At 45.4% G+C, this 18,190-nt stretch overlaps 1 protein-coding gene across 1 annotated transcript in view; it reads left to right on the top strand.

Moving 5' to 3' along the window:
• The window catches only part of LOC108152169, a 70,634-nt gene that overhangs the window by 50,296 nt on the left and 2,148 nt on the right, over positions 1–18,190 (top strand). The window contains exons 4-5 of the mRNA XM_033386703.1: positions 9,557–9,659; positions 14,454–14,476. Coding sequence (XP_033242594.1) covers positions 9,557–9,659; positions 14,454–14,476 — 126 coding nt within the window. The remainder of the gene's footprint in view (positions 1–9,556; positions 9,660–14,453; positions 14,477–18,190) is intronic.

Below are 18,190 nucleotides of genomic sequence, written 5' to 3'. Positions count from 1 at the left end.
AATGGCAATCCAAAAATATTCTTCAATTCTGGGGCTCATAAATAAAACATTCCGATTTCTAGGGGGCATAAGCTGTTTTTTTTGGATGCCTCATAAAAAATATCTTTTCCAAACAATAAAGAAAACACACAGCTTTCTGCACCAATTAACAGGGCATCCAACAGATACATATGTATCCATGTATCTGTTTTCTGTATGGGGCATTCAAATTTTGATTTGCGCTTCATTAAATCCTCAAAATCAGAAATTCCGTTCGTCTTGGAAGAGGCCAAGTTTTCAGCCTAATTGACTTTCAGGCCATAAAGTTCGCGACATACAAATTAGCGTGAAGGCGGCAGGAGTGGGCGGGGCACAAACACACACACACACAACAATATCTATGTTTGGGGCTCCGAAGTTTTTCCATGGAAATGCGAAATGCGAAATGCGGCAAATCAACAAAAACTAATTAAAATTCAACTTTTGAGGCAAAAACAGAAAGTTGCCGCTTCGCCTAAGCAATAAATATTGTAAAATATGTACTGTGACACGCCCACGCCCACAACCAGGCCGCAGGCCACCGTGGGGGTCCTTTATTCCTGGGAAATGGCGCACGCATTCCTACGGGTTTCCCTGCTGCCATTTTCCTGCGGTTTCCATTTGTCATTCGAGTGCCAAAGTTTTTTGTTCCCATCGAGTGGTTCCATTCCATTCCGCTTGAAAGTTGCAAAACTGGCAAATCTTCAAGGAAAACTTAATGAAATTTTGACTCCAAAGAAAAGCCCCAATTAATCAGAGAGCAACTTTTCAGCAGAAACTAATGGGCAAATCCCTTGGGGGAGAATTAGCTTTTGATTAATTGTGAAACGCATTTGAATAGAGAGGAGAAATCATTGAAATGCATGCCCCTAGCCCCTAGCCCCTTGCCACATGCCCCTTGCCCCTTGTCCCTTGCCCTCAAGGAAATTGAAATTCTTTTCAAGAAGCGACAACACAAAAACACCTGAGAATTACGAGAATAAACGACAGGGCGACAACATTTATCATGTGGCACTAAAAGAGAAAAAAACTCGAAAACAGGAACTGAAACTGAAACTTTATTTACCTGCCGCGCGGCCCTAGATACACAGATACCCTGCCCCCGTGCCCCGCCCTGAAGTCCTTTTTCCGAAGTGAAGGTGAAATTTTGTGTTGTGTGATAAACCTAATGAGCAAAAGGGCAACATTTTGGGGAGCAAACGAACCGAACGGAACCCATATTCCCGTAGATAAAGATCAAGAAAACGTAGCGACGCGGGGATCTGACTCCGACTCCGACTCCGACTCTGCCTCAGACTTTGACCTGAAAAATCGTGTGCCATGTGGCATATAAAAGACTGTTGTCACCTTCTGTCCCGCTGCCCCTGCCCCTGCCACACATGACATTTAAATATTTCAATTTGTGGAAGAGAATAGGCCCTGAATTGAATGGCTAAAAGGTTTCTATCTGGTTCTGTAGCTGCTGCTGCTGCTGCTGCCGCCTTTCCGAAGAAATTCCCAAATGCCGAAATTCCGAAATTCAATTAAGACGTTTTTCAAACATTAAATGAGCCGCGGACGTGGACGTGGACGTGGACGCCGACGCCGACGTCGACGCGGAGAGATTGCCACTCTTCTGTGGGATGAAATACGAGTATCTTGGAAATATGCATAATTCCCACAGATATAATTACTCGAATGTTTAGTAGATAATTTGTTGGCATTGTTATGCAAATTCCGAGAGCAGAGCTGCAGCTGTTTTGTGGCCCCATAATTGAGACATTTGCCGCGGCGCGGCGCGGTGCGGCGAGGTGCGGCGCTGGATGGGGCATGGCATGTCCGATTCTATTGGTATGGAAATCTCATCACCACATTCTGCCGTAGACTGTTTTTGCATATTAAATGAGAATTAAAAACGCTGCGGTGCGGAGCGGTGCGGCTTCCTACTAAAAATGATAACTCTTATGGAGATACATTTTTTGTTCTTTCATTTGTTTATTTATTTGTTCGAAATTCGAAGAGGATTCCCACTCTTGCTTCTGGCTTCTGCGATGGCTATCGTCTTTCGGCTTATGCCTAATTTATGTGGTAACCCTGGTCGCTCCTGCCCAGGGTAGTCACCATCCATCAAAGCGCAGAGCGCGAAGCGTGTTACTCCACTAATTGTTTTCAGCAATTAATCAATGTTTCCATTGTGGGAGCGCGAGAAAAACTTTCTATATTTCTGTATTCTTTATTTTCTTTAATTCCCTCTCTCGTGTCGCAAACAAATAAATAATAATTTCAGTTGACATTACATTAATTCTACGCACTGTCTAGGCCAGAGACAGAGACAGAGTGGGAGAGAGAGGGGGACTACTGCTTGGTAAATTGAATTTTCTTGCTCTTTTGCATAATTGAATTTATTCCGCCGCCTCTCCTGACACTCAACAGATTTTGGCTTTTACTTTGCCAAGAAGTCAACGTCATTTAATGGCATTATGCCAATATGTATCTGCTGTATCTGCGATTGCTGCCAAACAGCCAGACAGCCAGCCACAACAGCAGGAGGCAGGAGGCACAAGGCAGGGGGCACAGGTCAGGAGGCAGGAGGCAGCTCCCATTTGCAACAGCAGCACCATTTGCCGGCAGAGAAAACGTGGAGTAATCAAAGTCGCAGGCGGAAAGGAAAACTTGGCAAACTCTCCGCCAACTTGGCAGATTTTTTAAGTGCAGAATCCACAGGAGATCTGACTTAAAGCTAGGACTAAAGTTGATTAAGGAATTGATTGATTCTACATTTAAAAAAAATAAACACTCCCAGTACTCCCCCGTCCTTAAATCTGCAACAAAGTGTCATCAAAAGGCATTTGGCATCGACCTCCAACGGATCTCAAAGATCATCGGAGCTCCTTTCTTATCGGCTGAGTTTGGTGAAAGTTCTGCGCAGTCCGTTATCGATACCAGGGGCAACGGGTAACCCTTGGGTGCACTGGATAACCCCGTCCAGGAGGCGCCCCTCCCTGTCGTCTTATAAGGAAGTGGCAGCAGATGTGGGCCAAAAGTCAAACCGTCAACCGAGGAATCCCCACATGCTCGTATGGCAAATATTCCATTACAAAACTTTCGTACAAATTTTCGCGAGGACAACATATGGCCGTCAAAGAAAAAAAAAAAAACAGTCAACAGGAGGCACATCCAAACAGAAAGAAGAGGAAGACAAAGAGAAAGAAAGCAGTCGCATGTTGAGCAAAAAAAAAAAGAAACGCACAAAAATTAAATGACAAATTAAATAATGTCAGCAACGCGGCGGCTGGCAAAAGGTTAAAGCCATAAAAAAGAGGGCCAGCGCAGGCCAGGCCGCAGCGACAGATCGGCCGGTTGGTCGGTTGGTCGGCACTCCATCGGGTCTTCAAGCCAATATAATAAATTACATGCCGACAGTGGCGATAATCAAATGAACAACAGCAACAACAACAACAACAATGTGCAACATGCGTCCGAAGTTCAGGTCTCCGAAAGTCGTTAACAAAAACGCACTGAGAAATATGTTGATACCCTCTGGAGGAGGGTGGATCCATGGATCCAGAGAACGAATCGAAATAAAGTATATTCTCGATCAGCCACATATTTACTCTCTGTTTTAAGGATATCCAAGTGCAAGGATCGTTGAAGAAATCGATGGGAAAAACAAATTTTAATCAAAGAGACATTTTCTTTTCTCAGAAAAACTGATTAAATACGGTTATATATGGTATGTGGACATGTCCTATATAACCCAAAGAAACATCCAACAAAAACCTTTGGTTTTCCAAGAAAATCCCATCCAAAAATCAAGAACCAGCAGATCGTAGGACTATATCCATCCATCTACCATTTCGAAGAGTATCTAAAGCTTCGGTCTTTCCATTTTTAATGCGGGTTTTTGTTTTGTTTTTTGTTGTTTGGTCAACGGCTGCAAAATTGAAATAAAAATTAAATTGAAGGCAAAGCCAAAGGCGCAGGCGCAGCCGCAGGGACAGCCGCAGCGCAGCGCAGCGACAGCATCAGTGAGGAGCAGGACCCCCAGCGGCGGCGCCACCAGATACAAGATACAGATACAGAAATGTGGCATTGTGGCTTGGCGGGATAGGGGGGGTAGCGGGTAGGGGGAGAATGCGCGCAAAAAGATGCGACATATGCCGAAAATTTTCAACAGAAGTTGAGTTCTCGAAAGGAATTTCACATGAAATTTCTCGAGGTTTTTGGCAAATTTTCAGGTTTGTTTTTTTCCGGAGAGACCTTCACTTAATTAGGGGGGAGGGGGGAGAGGTGCAACGCTCTGTGGGGCATCGAAGCAGGGAGGGGGGGTGGCATCATTAGCGGGCCAAATGCGAAATGCGAAATCCTTTTTGTTAAACAACAATTACAAACAAGCAAAAAACAATTAAACGCAAAATTGAGTTGTCAAATGCGGAATGAGAGGGGCAGAGCAGAGCAGAGCAGAGCAGAGTGGGATATCATGTAAAATGTTGCATGTTGCAGCACACACACGCACACGCACCAGAGAGTCGCCTCTTCAGGCAGAAGCATTTGCTTTGGGGGCATTTGTCTGGGGTCCGCGGTCTGGTTTTTGGGCCATGGCTCGCTCCTGTGGCTCTCCCGCTCTCTGCTGTGCACCTTTTTGGTCTAATTAAGCGCCACAATTAAGTGCAAATGCGGCTCTCGGAGTATCTGTAGCTCTCTACCTCTGTCTGTGTAATGTGCACCGTAATTACGCACTGCAGCAGACCTCTGCTGCCGCTGCCGCCTTGTCTAGGGGGAGGGGGTGGCGGGTGAGACGAGGATTGTTACAACTGTTAATTTGTGGTCAATACCACACGTTATTTCACGTCGCTCTTGTCGGAAAATTACCTTCCCTGGGGCGGGGATTTTGTGTTTTGTTTTTTGTTACCTTTTTGGCAGGTGAGAGAAACCTGCTACTGTTGCCACCAATGCCACCATTGCCCCCATTGCCACGACACAGACCAGACCAGACCAGACCAGACCATTGGCTGTCATTAGCCGTTTGTTTATTCCCAGTTTTCATTCAGTTAATGACTTAATTTCACCGCACAATAACCCAAAAACAATTGTTGGGTAATTTGGGAAAATGCATAGAGAATGTCCCCCCCAAAAAAAAAAGTAGAGGGTGGTTTGCTGATTGCTTGGAAACGAAGAGAAGCGATAGGAAAACCAAACAAAGGAAGGAGATAAAGCACTCACAGGTGACCAGAAAAGTTAGTGTTTCACTAAAATATAATACTCCGAAAATGGGCCAAATGGGGGGGGGGCCAAAGGCCTTCCCTGCCTGCAACATTTCTTTGGCCAACTTTTGTGTGGCTTTTATCTGAAATTCAATTAAAATCCGGGCGATAGGCCACCGGTTAATGCCGCCCAAAACTGTCGCTAAATCATTTCTTAATTGCTCAATTTGGAGACACACACACACACACACACACACACACATACACAGACACGCACACAAAGGCAGTCGCCATTTAATTTAATTGTGTGGACCGTTAATTGAGTCGTACTTTGGGCAGTCCGTTGGCTTTTTATTTCGGCACGAAATGCGGCACAGCCCCCGAGCCCCCGAGCCGCCAGTGCCACGCCTCCCTTCTCGCTCCATTCACAAAATCCGCGATACGCGATGCCCGATTCGCGATTTGCGATGTTAGATAATGTTACAGCCGCCTGTTTCGGTTTACGTTTGAGCGGAATGTTTCACGGGGCAGGCAATTAAAACAGGAAAAATGGAAAATGCAAAATGCAAAATGGGAAAACTCTGCGACAGTTTTTTGGTGGTGCAGCTGCAGTGCCAGGAGGTGCCGGAGCCGCCGGAGCCGCCTCCGAACGTGGGCTGTTGCCAGCCAATTTTAATGATTTACAGCGAAAAAACAGGCGAAAACTGTGTGTGGCACAGCAGGGTGGAGGGGGCCACATTAGATGGCGGCAGGTGGTGTCGAAATTTGCATATAAATATCGTAGAAAACGAATGCATTATCCGATAATGTAATGTGCTTGGAATTATGTCGCCGTGGCTTTCGGCATTCCAGATACAAAGATACAAGCCTGTTAACCCAACAGATACGTGGCACCCCATGGTTGGGGGATGGCAGTATGGGGGTATGGAGGTATGAGGGGGGGGTTGGGCATCATCAATCATCTCTCTGCCATGCAGATCGATTATTACAATTGCTGACAGCCACAGAGCAGCCACGGACACAGAGAGCATCCATCTGCGGTCTGGCGGCCCCCTCATTTGTATCTGATGGATGTATCTTTCGGCAGCCGAACAGCCGAACAGCCGAACAGCAGGAGGTGCAACATGCTGCAGTTCCATGGAAAACAGCTGCACAGCTGAAGAATAGTTCTGCTCCGTGTCAAGTCCTAAAAGTTCCAGGAAAAACCTACAAAAAAAAAACCCCAAGCCCCCGTCCCCCCTACCACCGGCCACCGGCCCCATAAAAAACGCCATGTTCTGTGCCAAAAAACAAAAACAAAAAAAGAAAAGGCTGAAGCTGAAGCTGAAGCATTACAACTTTGGAACGGCTTGTCCATTGTCCAGTGTTGCAGTTGCACGTTGCACGTTGCACGAAAATTATTTTAATGAGTTGCCAATTAGGGCCGTAAGCTGTAAGCCGTAAGGCCGTGGGCCGTGGGCCCGCTTCAAATAGATCAGTCATTGGAGAGTCTGCTAATAAATACCTGAATGAGTGGCTCACTGGATCGCTGGATCGCTGGATCCCTGGATCACCCCTCGGATTGCGTAGAGAGCGCAGCGCCAGTGCACACCTGTTGCATGAATACTTGAAGAGTCGCCGCCGCCGCCGCCGCCGCTGCAGCCGAATGAAGCAGCAGCCCCCAATCGAGTGGCGCAGGAAACTCTGAGATGTCCCTCTGCTGCCCCCTGCCCACCCCTCACCCCTAACTCCTCCTGATGTCCGATGCTGTTTTCAGCTATATTTACGAGTCTTTTAGGGAATTACATTCACAGATCCGCAAGACACTGACAGCATCCGACAGGACAGGACAGGACAGAACAGAAAACAGAAGGGAATTCGCTCCGTATGGCCGTATGGCTGGAATGCAGATGTTGCATGCAACCGAACATGGCCATAACTTGCCCCAAAAGCCGGACGAATTTCGTTTTTAGTTGAATATTGATTCTTGTTCTTGAATTGCAATCTGATGAGCTTTTCGCCTTTTAATTACTCTTGAAATGAACTCCTACTCTTAAATGTCGTCTCTTATAATTGATTGGTGGCAATCAAAAGGTGCCTGCTATGCAGCTAGATCACACAGAGAGAGAGAGAGGGAGAGAGACTCACACGAATAGAACTCCACGGGCCACGGCGCTGCTCTAGCCGTTCTCTCTTTTTTCTTGTGCTTTGCTGCGTGTCTCTTCGTGTCAGAGATCTCTCTCTCTCTCTCTCTGTCTCTCTTCGAAAGCTTGCCTGTTGTTTTCCCTCTTGTTACTGCAATTAACAACTGGAGCGAGAGAGCCCTCGTTATTTCTCATTTCATCTTGTGTTTTTTTTTTGTTTAACACTTTGTGAGGCGCCGCTTATTAACGCGTTTCCTGCTGGCCACGCCCACATCCTCAATTCAAGCGAAAATTGCTTTTCACTCGCTCCCATGCTCTGGAGTGTTGGGTGGTGGCTTGAGGGGGTTAAGGAGTTGTGGAGTTGTGGAGTGGGTCGGGGAGGGGAGGGGTTATTAATTACACAGTTTCCAAAGACTTTACGCAGTTTCCAGTTTTCGGAGTTTGCCTCGTGGCTGCGTGCTTCTTTTTTTTGCCCAATTGAATTATTACTCCAAAGACAATGAAAGGGAGGGTGGGTAGGGGGCAGGAAGCCCCGAAATACTGAAATACCGAAAGAAGCGAAGAAGCTGCCAGAAGTGAAAGGAAAGAGTAATGGGGATGGGGATTGGGATTGGGAGAGGAATTTGGCGAGGGAGAGGGGGCCAAAACATAATGGCGTTTGCTTTCATTATAGCACCGACAGCAGCAGCACCGAGCAGCATAAATATTTAAGCAACTGACAATGAGATAACAAACGCTAAAGGCGGGGGGGGTGTGGGTTGGGGTGGCACCGTTAATGGGGTCAAAGGAGGTGGTAGTAGGAGGGCGAAGGAGTCGGGGGCAGTCCATCCATCAGTTGGCGGCGTCGAGTAAATTACATTCATTTTGCTGGATGCCATTGTGATGCTCTTCGAGAGATTCCATGAGAAATTTTATAGAAATATGTTGGGAAATACTACAAAAATATGAAGAAATGCCTAAAAACGATTACATAAAAAATACCTATAGCATGTAGAGAAATACTAAACAGAAATACCGCAAAATACTTAAAAAATACCACAGGATACTTGCTACATACAAAATACTAGAAATACTTAAAAGAATACTACCACTTAATATGAAGACAATCCCAAAAATAGACTATTCTTGCGTTTACCAACACTGATATCGCATGATATCAAACTATTTCGAAAGGGAGGGCATCTGATCGTCGTTTACCTTCAATTGCAGCTCTATTCCTGTCTTAAATTACGCCTCTTTCGGCTTCTATCAAAAGGATGTAAAGGATGGCTAAAAGGAAGAGGCGTGGAAAGGCCAAAGGGTGACTGAAATATTTATATGCGTGTTGATTTCTGTTTGCTGAATTTAACCTTTCACCCACCTACCGCCCCAGACGCCCGCTCGGACTCAAAGAGAGGAGATCCCCACTTGAAGATAACGGTCTTCTCTCTCTCTGTCGCTCTCTCTCTGTTGCTAGGCAAAAAAAAAAGGGTCAAATACGCAGCCGCCATGGCAGGCCGCATGTGAAAGACCTTGTAGCGCCGCCACCTCTGGCCCCATAGTCATCCTTAACCCTCTGCTGCTCCCGTTGCGCTTGCCTCATTTAACTACCGCCATAAATATTCGAAATCACCAGCAACGGGGGCAGACAGCGACAGCGACAGCCGCAAGTTGTTAAGATAATAAAGTTTGTAATTAATTTTGCATCGTTAAATGTTCCAGCAGGCACCATATAATCGTAGATACGACTGCAGATACACGTACACGTACACGTACTTACCGGTGCCGGTGTACAGAGTCAGTGTCTACGGACTCTTCAGAGTAGAACCGAAGAAGAACCGCTTTCTAGCTCGAATCCGAAGCCTCGAAGTCTCGAAGTCTCCATATCCATGGATCCATAGTTTTATGGGTACTATATGAAATGGCCTAATTGACTTTGCTCACGAATTTCGAACAGTTGCCCCTAGACTTTCGTCTTTCGGTTCTCTGTTTATCCTCAATAATACACACACACACACACACACACGCACACCTATGCTCCCATTCATATTCATAACTTTTTATGAATTCATCATCTTTATCGCCATCGCGCCATAAAATAATGCATAATCATAAAAAAATTACATCCACTGTTGGGGCCCCCATCTGATCATCCAGTTTTTGTTTCGTATTTTTTATTACGCAAGCAACAACCTACATACGGATACAAGATACATGTTCTATATATATATATCTACGTTTATTTCTTTGCAGATAAAGCTGGCGAACTTGGATGGGCATTCACCCTAATCATAGTTTCAATCATATCGGCTCTTATAGGTGCTATTGTAATGGTCATAGTTCTAAGATGTAGAAGGTAAGTCCAATCAAAAGAATACCATAAGAAATGTAGAAATATCCAACAGATATCCATTCGATCAGAAAAAGATGGAAAATTGTAGATAACGTTCCATGTATAGCCGGAAATTATATTCCCACAAACGATACATATTTCCGTATCCATATGTATCCGAACACAAAAACACGTCTGTCCCGCGTAATGCAGCCGCGCCCATCGGTGGGTTGTGATACATTTTTGCCTTACCTTAGAGTGGAATGTAGATCCTAATAAAATTCTGATAAAATACCAAGAAAGTTCCAAAGATATTCGTTAAAACATTGAACACGTATAAATATTTGAATATTTGAATTACTTCGAACATTATCAATTGCTGCGATAATATATTTGACTCTTCCTCCCCCCAGACCCCATAAATAAACCCATAAATAAACCACTCAAAATTAATTGGCCAACAAAAACAAATAGCAAAATAGCCGAAATTAGAAAAATTATGAATAAACGAACACATTTTGGCATTTAGCTAGAAAAATGCCACAATTAGTCACGATAATGTACTCGTATGATGGCAAAAAAAAACACACACACACACACGTGTACCTATGTATGTATGGCTCCTCTGGAGGGACATTCAACTGTTAACCCCTTTGACGACCCCAACGATCCGTCATGCTCAGAGGCAGGCGACAGGCAGCGGCGACGGCGACGGCGACATTTACAAGAGCCAGACAAATTGAAAAAAAAAAAAACAACAACAACAAAAATATACATACCCGTAAGAGTCTCCCCGCCGCAGATATGCGCGCGAATATATACTGTAAATAGTGTCTGAGTATCTGAGTATCTGAGCGGTGGGATCTGTGTAACTATAGAGATTTACAATGCATTGCCCACACAGGCAACACCATGAGAGACCAAGCGGTACTATGCCATACCATACCATACCATGCCATACCATGCCAGCAATTCAATTAAACGCCCACCGAAAAAGTAAATAAATATAAAACCTCTTAAGTGAGTCAAAGAACAGCGCGCGGTGGCGGTGGCGGCCCAGGCCGCAAAATAATCGAAGACCGCAAAACAAAGGAACATGAAATTGCTTTATTACTTAATTGCTCTTTAAAAGAAACACAAGCCGAAACAGCAGTTCTGCCACAGGCGTTTCCATAAAAAACCGAGATACTCTGTGCCTACATACGTGGGGGGATGGAAATCATACCCATGCCTACTACAGCCGGGGAGTCTATCAAAATGCCACATACAGAGTGGGTCACATATTTACTCGAATCAAGTCGAATCGAATCGAATCGAATCGAGACACAAGTACAGGTCCATTCAAATGGGTATTCGATCTGTCGATGGAATGGCATGGAATGGCATGGAATGGCATGGCATGGCATGGCTCTAACGGGTGCGAGGGCGGTACGGTACGGCACAGAACAGAACAACTCACGCGAGTGCCAAATTAACAGAAATTTTTGTTGGTTGGTTTCTGGTGCGGTGCGGTGCTGTTTCTCCATCGATTGGCAGTTGCGCAGGCGCAGGCGCCGCGCTTGTTGCCACTGCCACCGCCACTGCCACTGCCGTTGGCTTCCAATTTGAAGTGGAAACGCTGGCCACATGTCGCGTCCAATTAAATTGTCATGTCGTCTTATTTGGCGGCATGTTTGCATAAAATTAATTTCTGCAAATTATTCGCCCAAGCCAACAAAACAAACAAACAAATTTGAAATGCGAATCGAATGAAAGAATTGAATGGAGTTGTTTTTGGAGTCGAATGATGTGAGCAGGGCTTAAAACGGGGAATCTTTCATAACTCGATGGGAGATGATTAGCTCTACTGAAAAAATAGGGATTCCTTCGGCCTTCGGAGGCGGACCGCAAGATGGGAAGCTGCAAGATCTAAGCTGAGACAGAGGAGTATGCTCCCCACACTTTCTCTCTTACCTTTTTCCGGCAGTCTTGACCGTTATTGATCCCTTCTGTGGCTACGGTCTACGTGGTCCGGCACTGGCACTGGCACTGGCACTTGGGCAATCTTTTTGAAGGTCTTGTGGAAGAGGAAGGGGCTTGGGTGCTCGCTCTTTTCATGCATCCATGCTGGCATTTCTCTTATTTCTCCTCTCATTGATGGATTCGTCTTTTTCCCACTTTCTTCCCTCTGGCCTGAAGCCAAGGGCCTGGAGGTACTATGCTCTTCTATTCCATGCTGTGCCTCTGCTCCTATTCAACCCAAAGCAATCTCTGAGCTCACTTGACCAGCATGTCGTTCGGGACTGGTTCCAGCCCCATCCGCCCATATTCCAGTCCGAAACTCTGACCAAATTTGCAGCACAATTAATTCACTCCCGTGTAGTCCATGTAGAGTTGTCTCAATCAATGGCAATTGGTCCGCCATTCTCACGGTTTTTGGACCAAATTTGATTTTGCATTAATCACCTATGTATAATACCTGCAACCCGTACCCTTCGTACACCCCTCCCCCGTCCCCGCCCTCCCAAGCGGACTCGGTGGATTGTCACGCTGTTTACCTTGCCGTCAGCCTTAGTCACTCATTTTGGGGGGAGACTTGTTTTATTCGCAACTACTTTTATTCGGATCTGAACAACCTCTGGCTCCGGCGGTATATCTCTGTCGCTGTCGCAAAGCCTATGTGTGTGTGTGTGTGTGTGTGGCTGTGTGTGTGGAGCATGTCACGTCGTGGTTGGACGTGTTGGCTGCCAAATTAGCAGCAATTACATGTAATATCGGTTACACTTATTTGCATATTGATGCAGTTCTGCAGGCCCCACTCGCTCCCCGTCTAATGGTGCTATAAATTTGCTTGGCACATGTCCCCCCGAGTTTGGTTTTGTCTCTGAATCGAATTCGGAAAAGTCTCTGATTTGCCTCGCTTTGTGGGCCACCTTATTGAGCTTAAGTCTTAAGTGGCACCTGCCATTCGGATTTTGTCCGCTTATATCCATGGGTCCATGGGTCCATGTGCTTCCATGTGTTTCCATGTGCTTCCATGTGTGTGTGTGTGCTTGCCTATGTTTTTTGGATATTTTTTTGACAATGTTTGCCCAATGTCTAGACATGGTAATGTCTTTGAAATGCTCTCAGAGCGCGACAGGCTTGTCGGAAAAATCTCAAAGTGCCACTGGAATTGAATTTTGTAATTGGCAATAGGCAATTGGCAATTGAAGGGGCAGTGCTGAAGGGGTTTTTGGAAAGGAGTTTTGGGTGAAAAAAACTGCAAGAGAAAGACTTATTAAGACCATTTCCATTGAATCTGGGGGCATTGCTGGAGGGAATATCATTCCCCTATCATTCCCTTTGCGTTTAACTAATAGATTCCCAAAAGTCCTTCATTATTTGATTTAAGGTTAGATCCAGAAACCCATGCGCTCTTTCTCTCTCTCTCTCTGTCTACAGGTTTCCTCTTTATTTGATGGGGATTACAGTTCTTTTAGGTGTTGCCTTCATTCATAGAAGGCGTTCGCCCTCTCAAAGTTCTGGCCCTTCTCTTTTAACTAAAAGTGCCCTCGATTTGACTGCTTTTTTGTTTCTATATCGATTTGATTTCAATAAACATTTGAATCAAGGTCCTCCTAATCCGCTCCGAGCCTGCTTTTTGTTGGTTTCATTCGATAGTTGCACAACTAAAAGTCAAGTTTAGAGACCGCTTAATGCATTTAAGACACAAAAAGGCGTGTTCAATTAGCATGCAACCAAAAAACGAAACCAACAAAACCATCAAAACCAACAAAACCAAAGAAACCCGATCAAACTCTTGGAAAAAGAGAAAAATGCCAACTACAAGCGCAGAAAATTGAACATAACGCAAAGGCAAAAGGAAAATCAGTGGAAAACAGGGGGAGAGAAGAGAAAAGCACAGTTTGGGGGAAAATTAGCGCAGAGCCAAGGCCCCCCCCCTGGTCGGTGTGGAGCGGAGTCTGGCCGCTTGTTCAATTTAATTGAATTGAGGAGAACAAAAAGGCTAAAAGGAAAACGGAAAAATCGAATTGCAAGTCGCAAGTCGCGTTGCGGTTTAACATTATAATCGATCAAGGCAAAGCGAGGGGAAAATTGTGGATCGACACAGCCGCATGAGGCAGGAGGCATGAGGCATGCCGCACTGCACTCAATCAAATTGGACCGATTGGACAGACAGACAGACAGACAGACAGTCGGTTAATTGATACGCACAGATCGGTGTATATATCTCTATAAAGATAGAGAGAGAGGGAGGGAGAGGGAGGGAGGGGGAGGGAGAGGGGTGTACGTGTGCGTGTACGTGTATGGGCATTGGAGGTATCAGGTTCGCCCGTTGACCCAGAAAACCAGAGTGCAAACACTTGATTGAAGAACAACAACAAAAAACTGTTCCAGAAACCTCTCTCTGTGTGTGTGTGAAAGAACCTGCCTCTCGCGCACACCTGCCACAAATCACTCACGAGCGGGCCTGTGCCTGGGCCTTTCAAATGCCAAAACATCTTCCTCTCGGCCATGATTTTGCCTGGCTCTAAACGCCTCGTATTGTGGCCCAAACGAATGCTAATGCATTTTTGTTGTCCTAAGATCCGAAGATATTCCGATACCCAGATACTTTGTATCTGCTGTCCGTCACACGCACGCAACGAGCGAGAGCGTGCCACCTCCTCCAGTTTGTGTCTTGAGTCATTCGTTTTGTGGTGCAACAAATTTGACATTTAGAATAAGTTTATTTAAGAGCTAATTTATGCGCCACTCTATTAAATACTGTATGTTTTTATTAATTGTTACAACATTTGTACACATTTTTCATTGTCCATTCTTATCTCGTTACAGAATTAAATCAGCGAATGCCAATGGTAAGTGAATGAAGTATTATACATTTAATGCGAGGCTTCAGCGAGGGAATTGCACTGAATTGAAGTGGAATAATTCGTAAAAGTCTTGTGGCCTTCTTTCACCAATTAATGGTTCTTCAAGCAACAGCCCCATCCCTTCTCCCATCGTTTTTCCTTAGTGAATGATCGTCGCTGTCATCGAACTTATTGCCCTTTCATTATGTATCTTTTTTGCTGCTGCTGCTGGCTGCCCTTTCGTGACTTCCCTGATGATCATCACTCTGTTGGCCTTTTTGCCATGCCTGATTAATTAGCAACCAGCAAGCATCGAGGGAGGGGCCTTGAAGGGAAGGAAGGGTCGCTTTTTTCCCTCCCGGCCTTTTACTCGGAATTTCCATTTCCATTTTTAATTGCATAATTCTGGCGTTGCATGCGATTCAAGGAAATCCTTCATTCTGTTCCCTCAGACAAGTGGCAAAAACATTTTAATTTGTTCAAGAAAATGAAGACAAATTTTTTGACGACAATGCATGAACTTCACGTTCGTGCCACAAATCTAAGATGCTGCTGCTGTTGCTGTCTCCTCCTGCGGCAGCTGAAATTGAAACCAAGAAAAGGAAGAGAAAATTTGTAGACAAATTAAGGCAAAAACCCAAAACAATTGTCATGGTCGTCAAACACGTTTGAAAATCGTGCAGGAAAAGCACTTTTTTGTTGTTGTATTTGTTTTTGTTTTTGTTTTTGATTTAGTTGCTCGAATCGCGGGATTCTGTAGCTGCGGCTCTGCGGCTCTGTGGCTCTCGGCAGTAGGCGAATTATTGACAAACGATACCTGGACCCAACCCAAGCCCCAAAGGCCACAAGAGACCACCTCTCCCCACTCTTTCTCCCGTTGCACCCCTCGCTCTCTCTCTCTCTCTTAATCTCTCCCTCTCTGTGGAGCTTTTTGGCGCCAATTTCACTGTCGCATTCGTCGTCTCTCTGGTTTTTTGTTTGTTTCTGTTTCGGTTTTTTGTTTTTTTGTTTTTTGTTTGGGGAGGACTGACAATCGACATGCAGGACAAATTGTTGACGGCATTTAATGTCACAGCAGCCAATTAGTTGTCCCCCCGTCGAATGTTTCGCTGTTTGGATTTTATTTTGGCAAAAGTGGCATTTCGTTTTCGGTGGTACGCACGGACTGCATGTGGCAGGGAAAAACAACTGGAGACAAAAGCCAGAGAGACAACAAAACAATCGCCACAAATCGTTAAGCTGTCAGCAGGCTTTTAAAGCGCGTGATTATGTCTCCGAATGTTGAATGTTGAATGTTGAATGTCGGCGGAGTTGAGAGACAAGCGCCACAGTCGTTGCCACAGTTGCCACAGATCTCTGTTGCTGTTGTTGTTGTGTCTCTTTCTCCTTTTTGTCCGTGGAGAAAACTGTTCAAGCTGTTCATTCAACTGTGGCACACATTTTCTATAGAGACTATGGACAAACCTTTCGGAAAACCTATTACAAAAGCCCCCTCCCCCCTCGACTAATTTCCATATTTAAGCAGCAATCTTCTCTCAACAATTGCCACATTCTGCTGCCTGTCGGTCTGTCTGTCTGTATTTCCCCATTGGAAATTCCTTGTAATTGCAATTATCTTTCTGAACAGCAGCCAACGAAGTGTCGGTGTCGGTGTCGGTGGCGTATGCGTAACATTGATTCGTTTTAATTATGCATTCAAAAAAGAATGCACGATAATCGGGCAGCAAAACCGACAAAAAACACCGAATGCCATGTGACATTTGTTGGCCATTAAACGGGCATGACACCGGCTGCTCCGCTGCACAGCGATTGGCATTATCTCTGGCCAAAATATCCAACTATTAAGACTTCATTACACATGTCATATTTGCCATTTGCCATGGAACCCCAAGCGAAACTTGCCAAAGGAAACCCCCACAGAAAACCCCCCATTTTCCCCCCATCAAACACACACAAATTAAATTCCAAATCACAAAAATGCTCGTTAATATTTTATTTTTATTTGGAAATTCTCTTTGTTTTTTCTCCTTTTTTTTCCTGTTGCTGTATTTTTCTTTGACTGTGAAATATTTTGTTAACAACAATTTGCCGTTTGCTGGTTTTTGGCGGCTGCTGCCGCTGGTGCTGCCCCGCGATAAGCAGCCACAGATAAGAGACAAGCGGTAGCTGTGCCACAGAACAGCAGCAGCCGGCACAGTGGCACCGAAGCGGTCGTAAATGCTATGGAAACTCTTTCGATAAAGCGGCTTTTAGGGAGCAGCCGATGGGCGCTGCTGCATCACTCGCTTAGCCGAGATTGTTTTGGAATACGAATCCCCAATATCCCAAAATATTTCCTATAATTTCCTGAAGCTCCCCCGGGGGTTCTACCCTTTTTCTACCACTGTGCCACAGCATTGGGAAACCCAAAAAAAAAAAGGTGGAAAAAATCGGAAAAAACCAAAAGTGCAATGCAGTTACCTCTAAAGCACAGCTCTCGACTCGACTCGAATCGACTCGCCTCGACTCGCAATAGCCATGCAGCCAGTAGCTGCGGCAACATCGTTAACACAGCGCAAAAACAGCCATTAAATCGGAGTTGCACTTGGAGTTGGGTGACTCGGGGAACGGGGGGAGAGCGGGGGAGCTGGAGAGGGTAACGTGTGTGTGCTGTTTTGTGGCATTGGTGACATGCACAAAATGCATGTATATGAGCACCTACATACGATAACTTTTTGCAGTTTGGGGGTAATAATCGCCACAGCTAAAGCCACAGAGTCATAGCCAGAGCCAGAGCCAGAGCTGGACATTCGCTTAGCGGAGTACGTAAATCATAAGCATAAAACAGACTTCGACTCCGACTCCGACTCCGACTTCGACTTGGAGTCGCAACTGGCACTGGGGCCTCTCTGCCTGCATTATGCATGTACATAACTTGGGAAGCTGTGTCCGTCTGTCCATCCATTCTGTTGCTGCTGCTGCTGCCGTTGCGTATGCACCAGGCTAATTAGTTGAATCGGCCCAAGTGGCTTTCGCAAGTGGCTCTCGCGAGTGGCTCTCGAGTGGCTCCATCATTTTCCAGAGTTAATGAGAGTGAAAGGCGACTTAAAAATATAGAAATATATATAAAATATAATATACAGCAACATTTATATAGATTTTGCGCAAACTGCTAGGCAAATGAGTAAACCCGAGCCCCAAAGCGGATGTTGAGAACAGGTCTTCCCCAAAGAGAAAGAGCGAGAGAGAGAGAGAGAGAGGGAGAGAGAGAGAGCGTTTTATGGCTACCAATTATGCGAGAGATGTCTATAAATTATGAGTTTAATGAGTGGCAAACCATATATTTGAGTGCTTTTCTATGGTTATCCTCTGAGTCACATCTTTCGGGGGAGATGGGGGCTGGCGAAGCAGGAGCTCCATTAAACTCCCAGGCCTTAAGATCACATGTGTTGATAGCAGCAGCAACAGCAGCAACAGCAGCAGCAGCAGGAAGGAGAAACATTTGGCATTTTCGGCCAACTGGTGGTGCAACTGCAACTGCAACTGCAACTGCAACATTTTGCCACCTCGATTCCGATTCCCAATGCCGCAGCCGAAGCCGATGCCGATGCCGATGCCGATTCCCAATGCCAGTTGACAGGCATTTAATTTACGCTTTGTTTGTTTGTTGGTTTGTCTATCTGTTTGTTTGCTGTCTTTTGTTTGCGTTTTTTTCCCTCAGCAGCAGTGTGTGGTGTGTGG

The sequence above is a fragment of the Drosophila miranda genome, chromosome XR (genome assembly GCF_003369915.1).
Source record: "Drosophila miranda strain MSH22 chromosome XR, D.miranda_PacBio2.1, whole genome shotgun sequence".
NCBI lineage: Eukaryota > Metazoa > Arthropoda > Insecta > Diptera > Drosophilidae > Drosophila > Drosophila miranda.
This window is presented reverse-complemented; position numbering and strand designations above follow the sequence as displayed.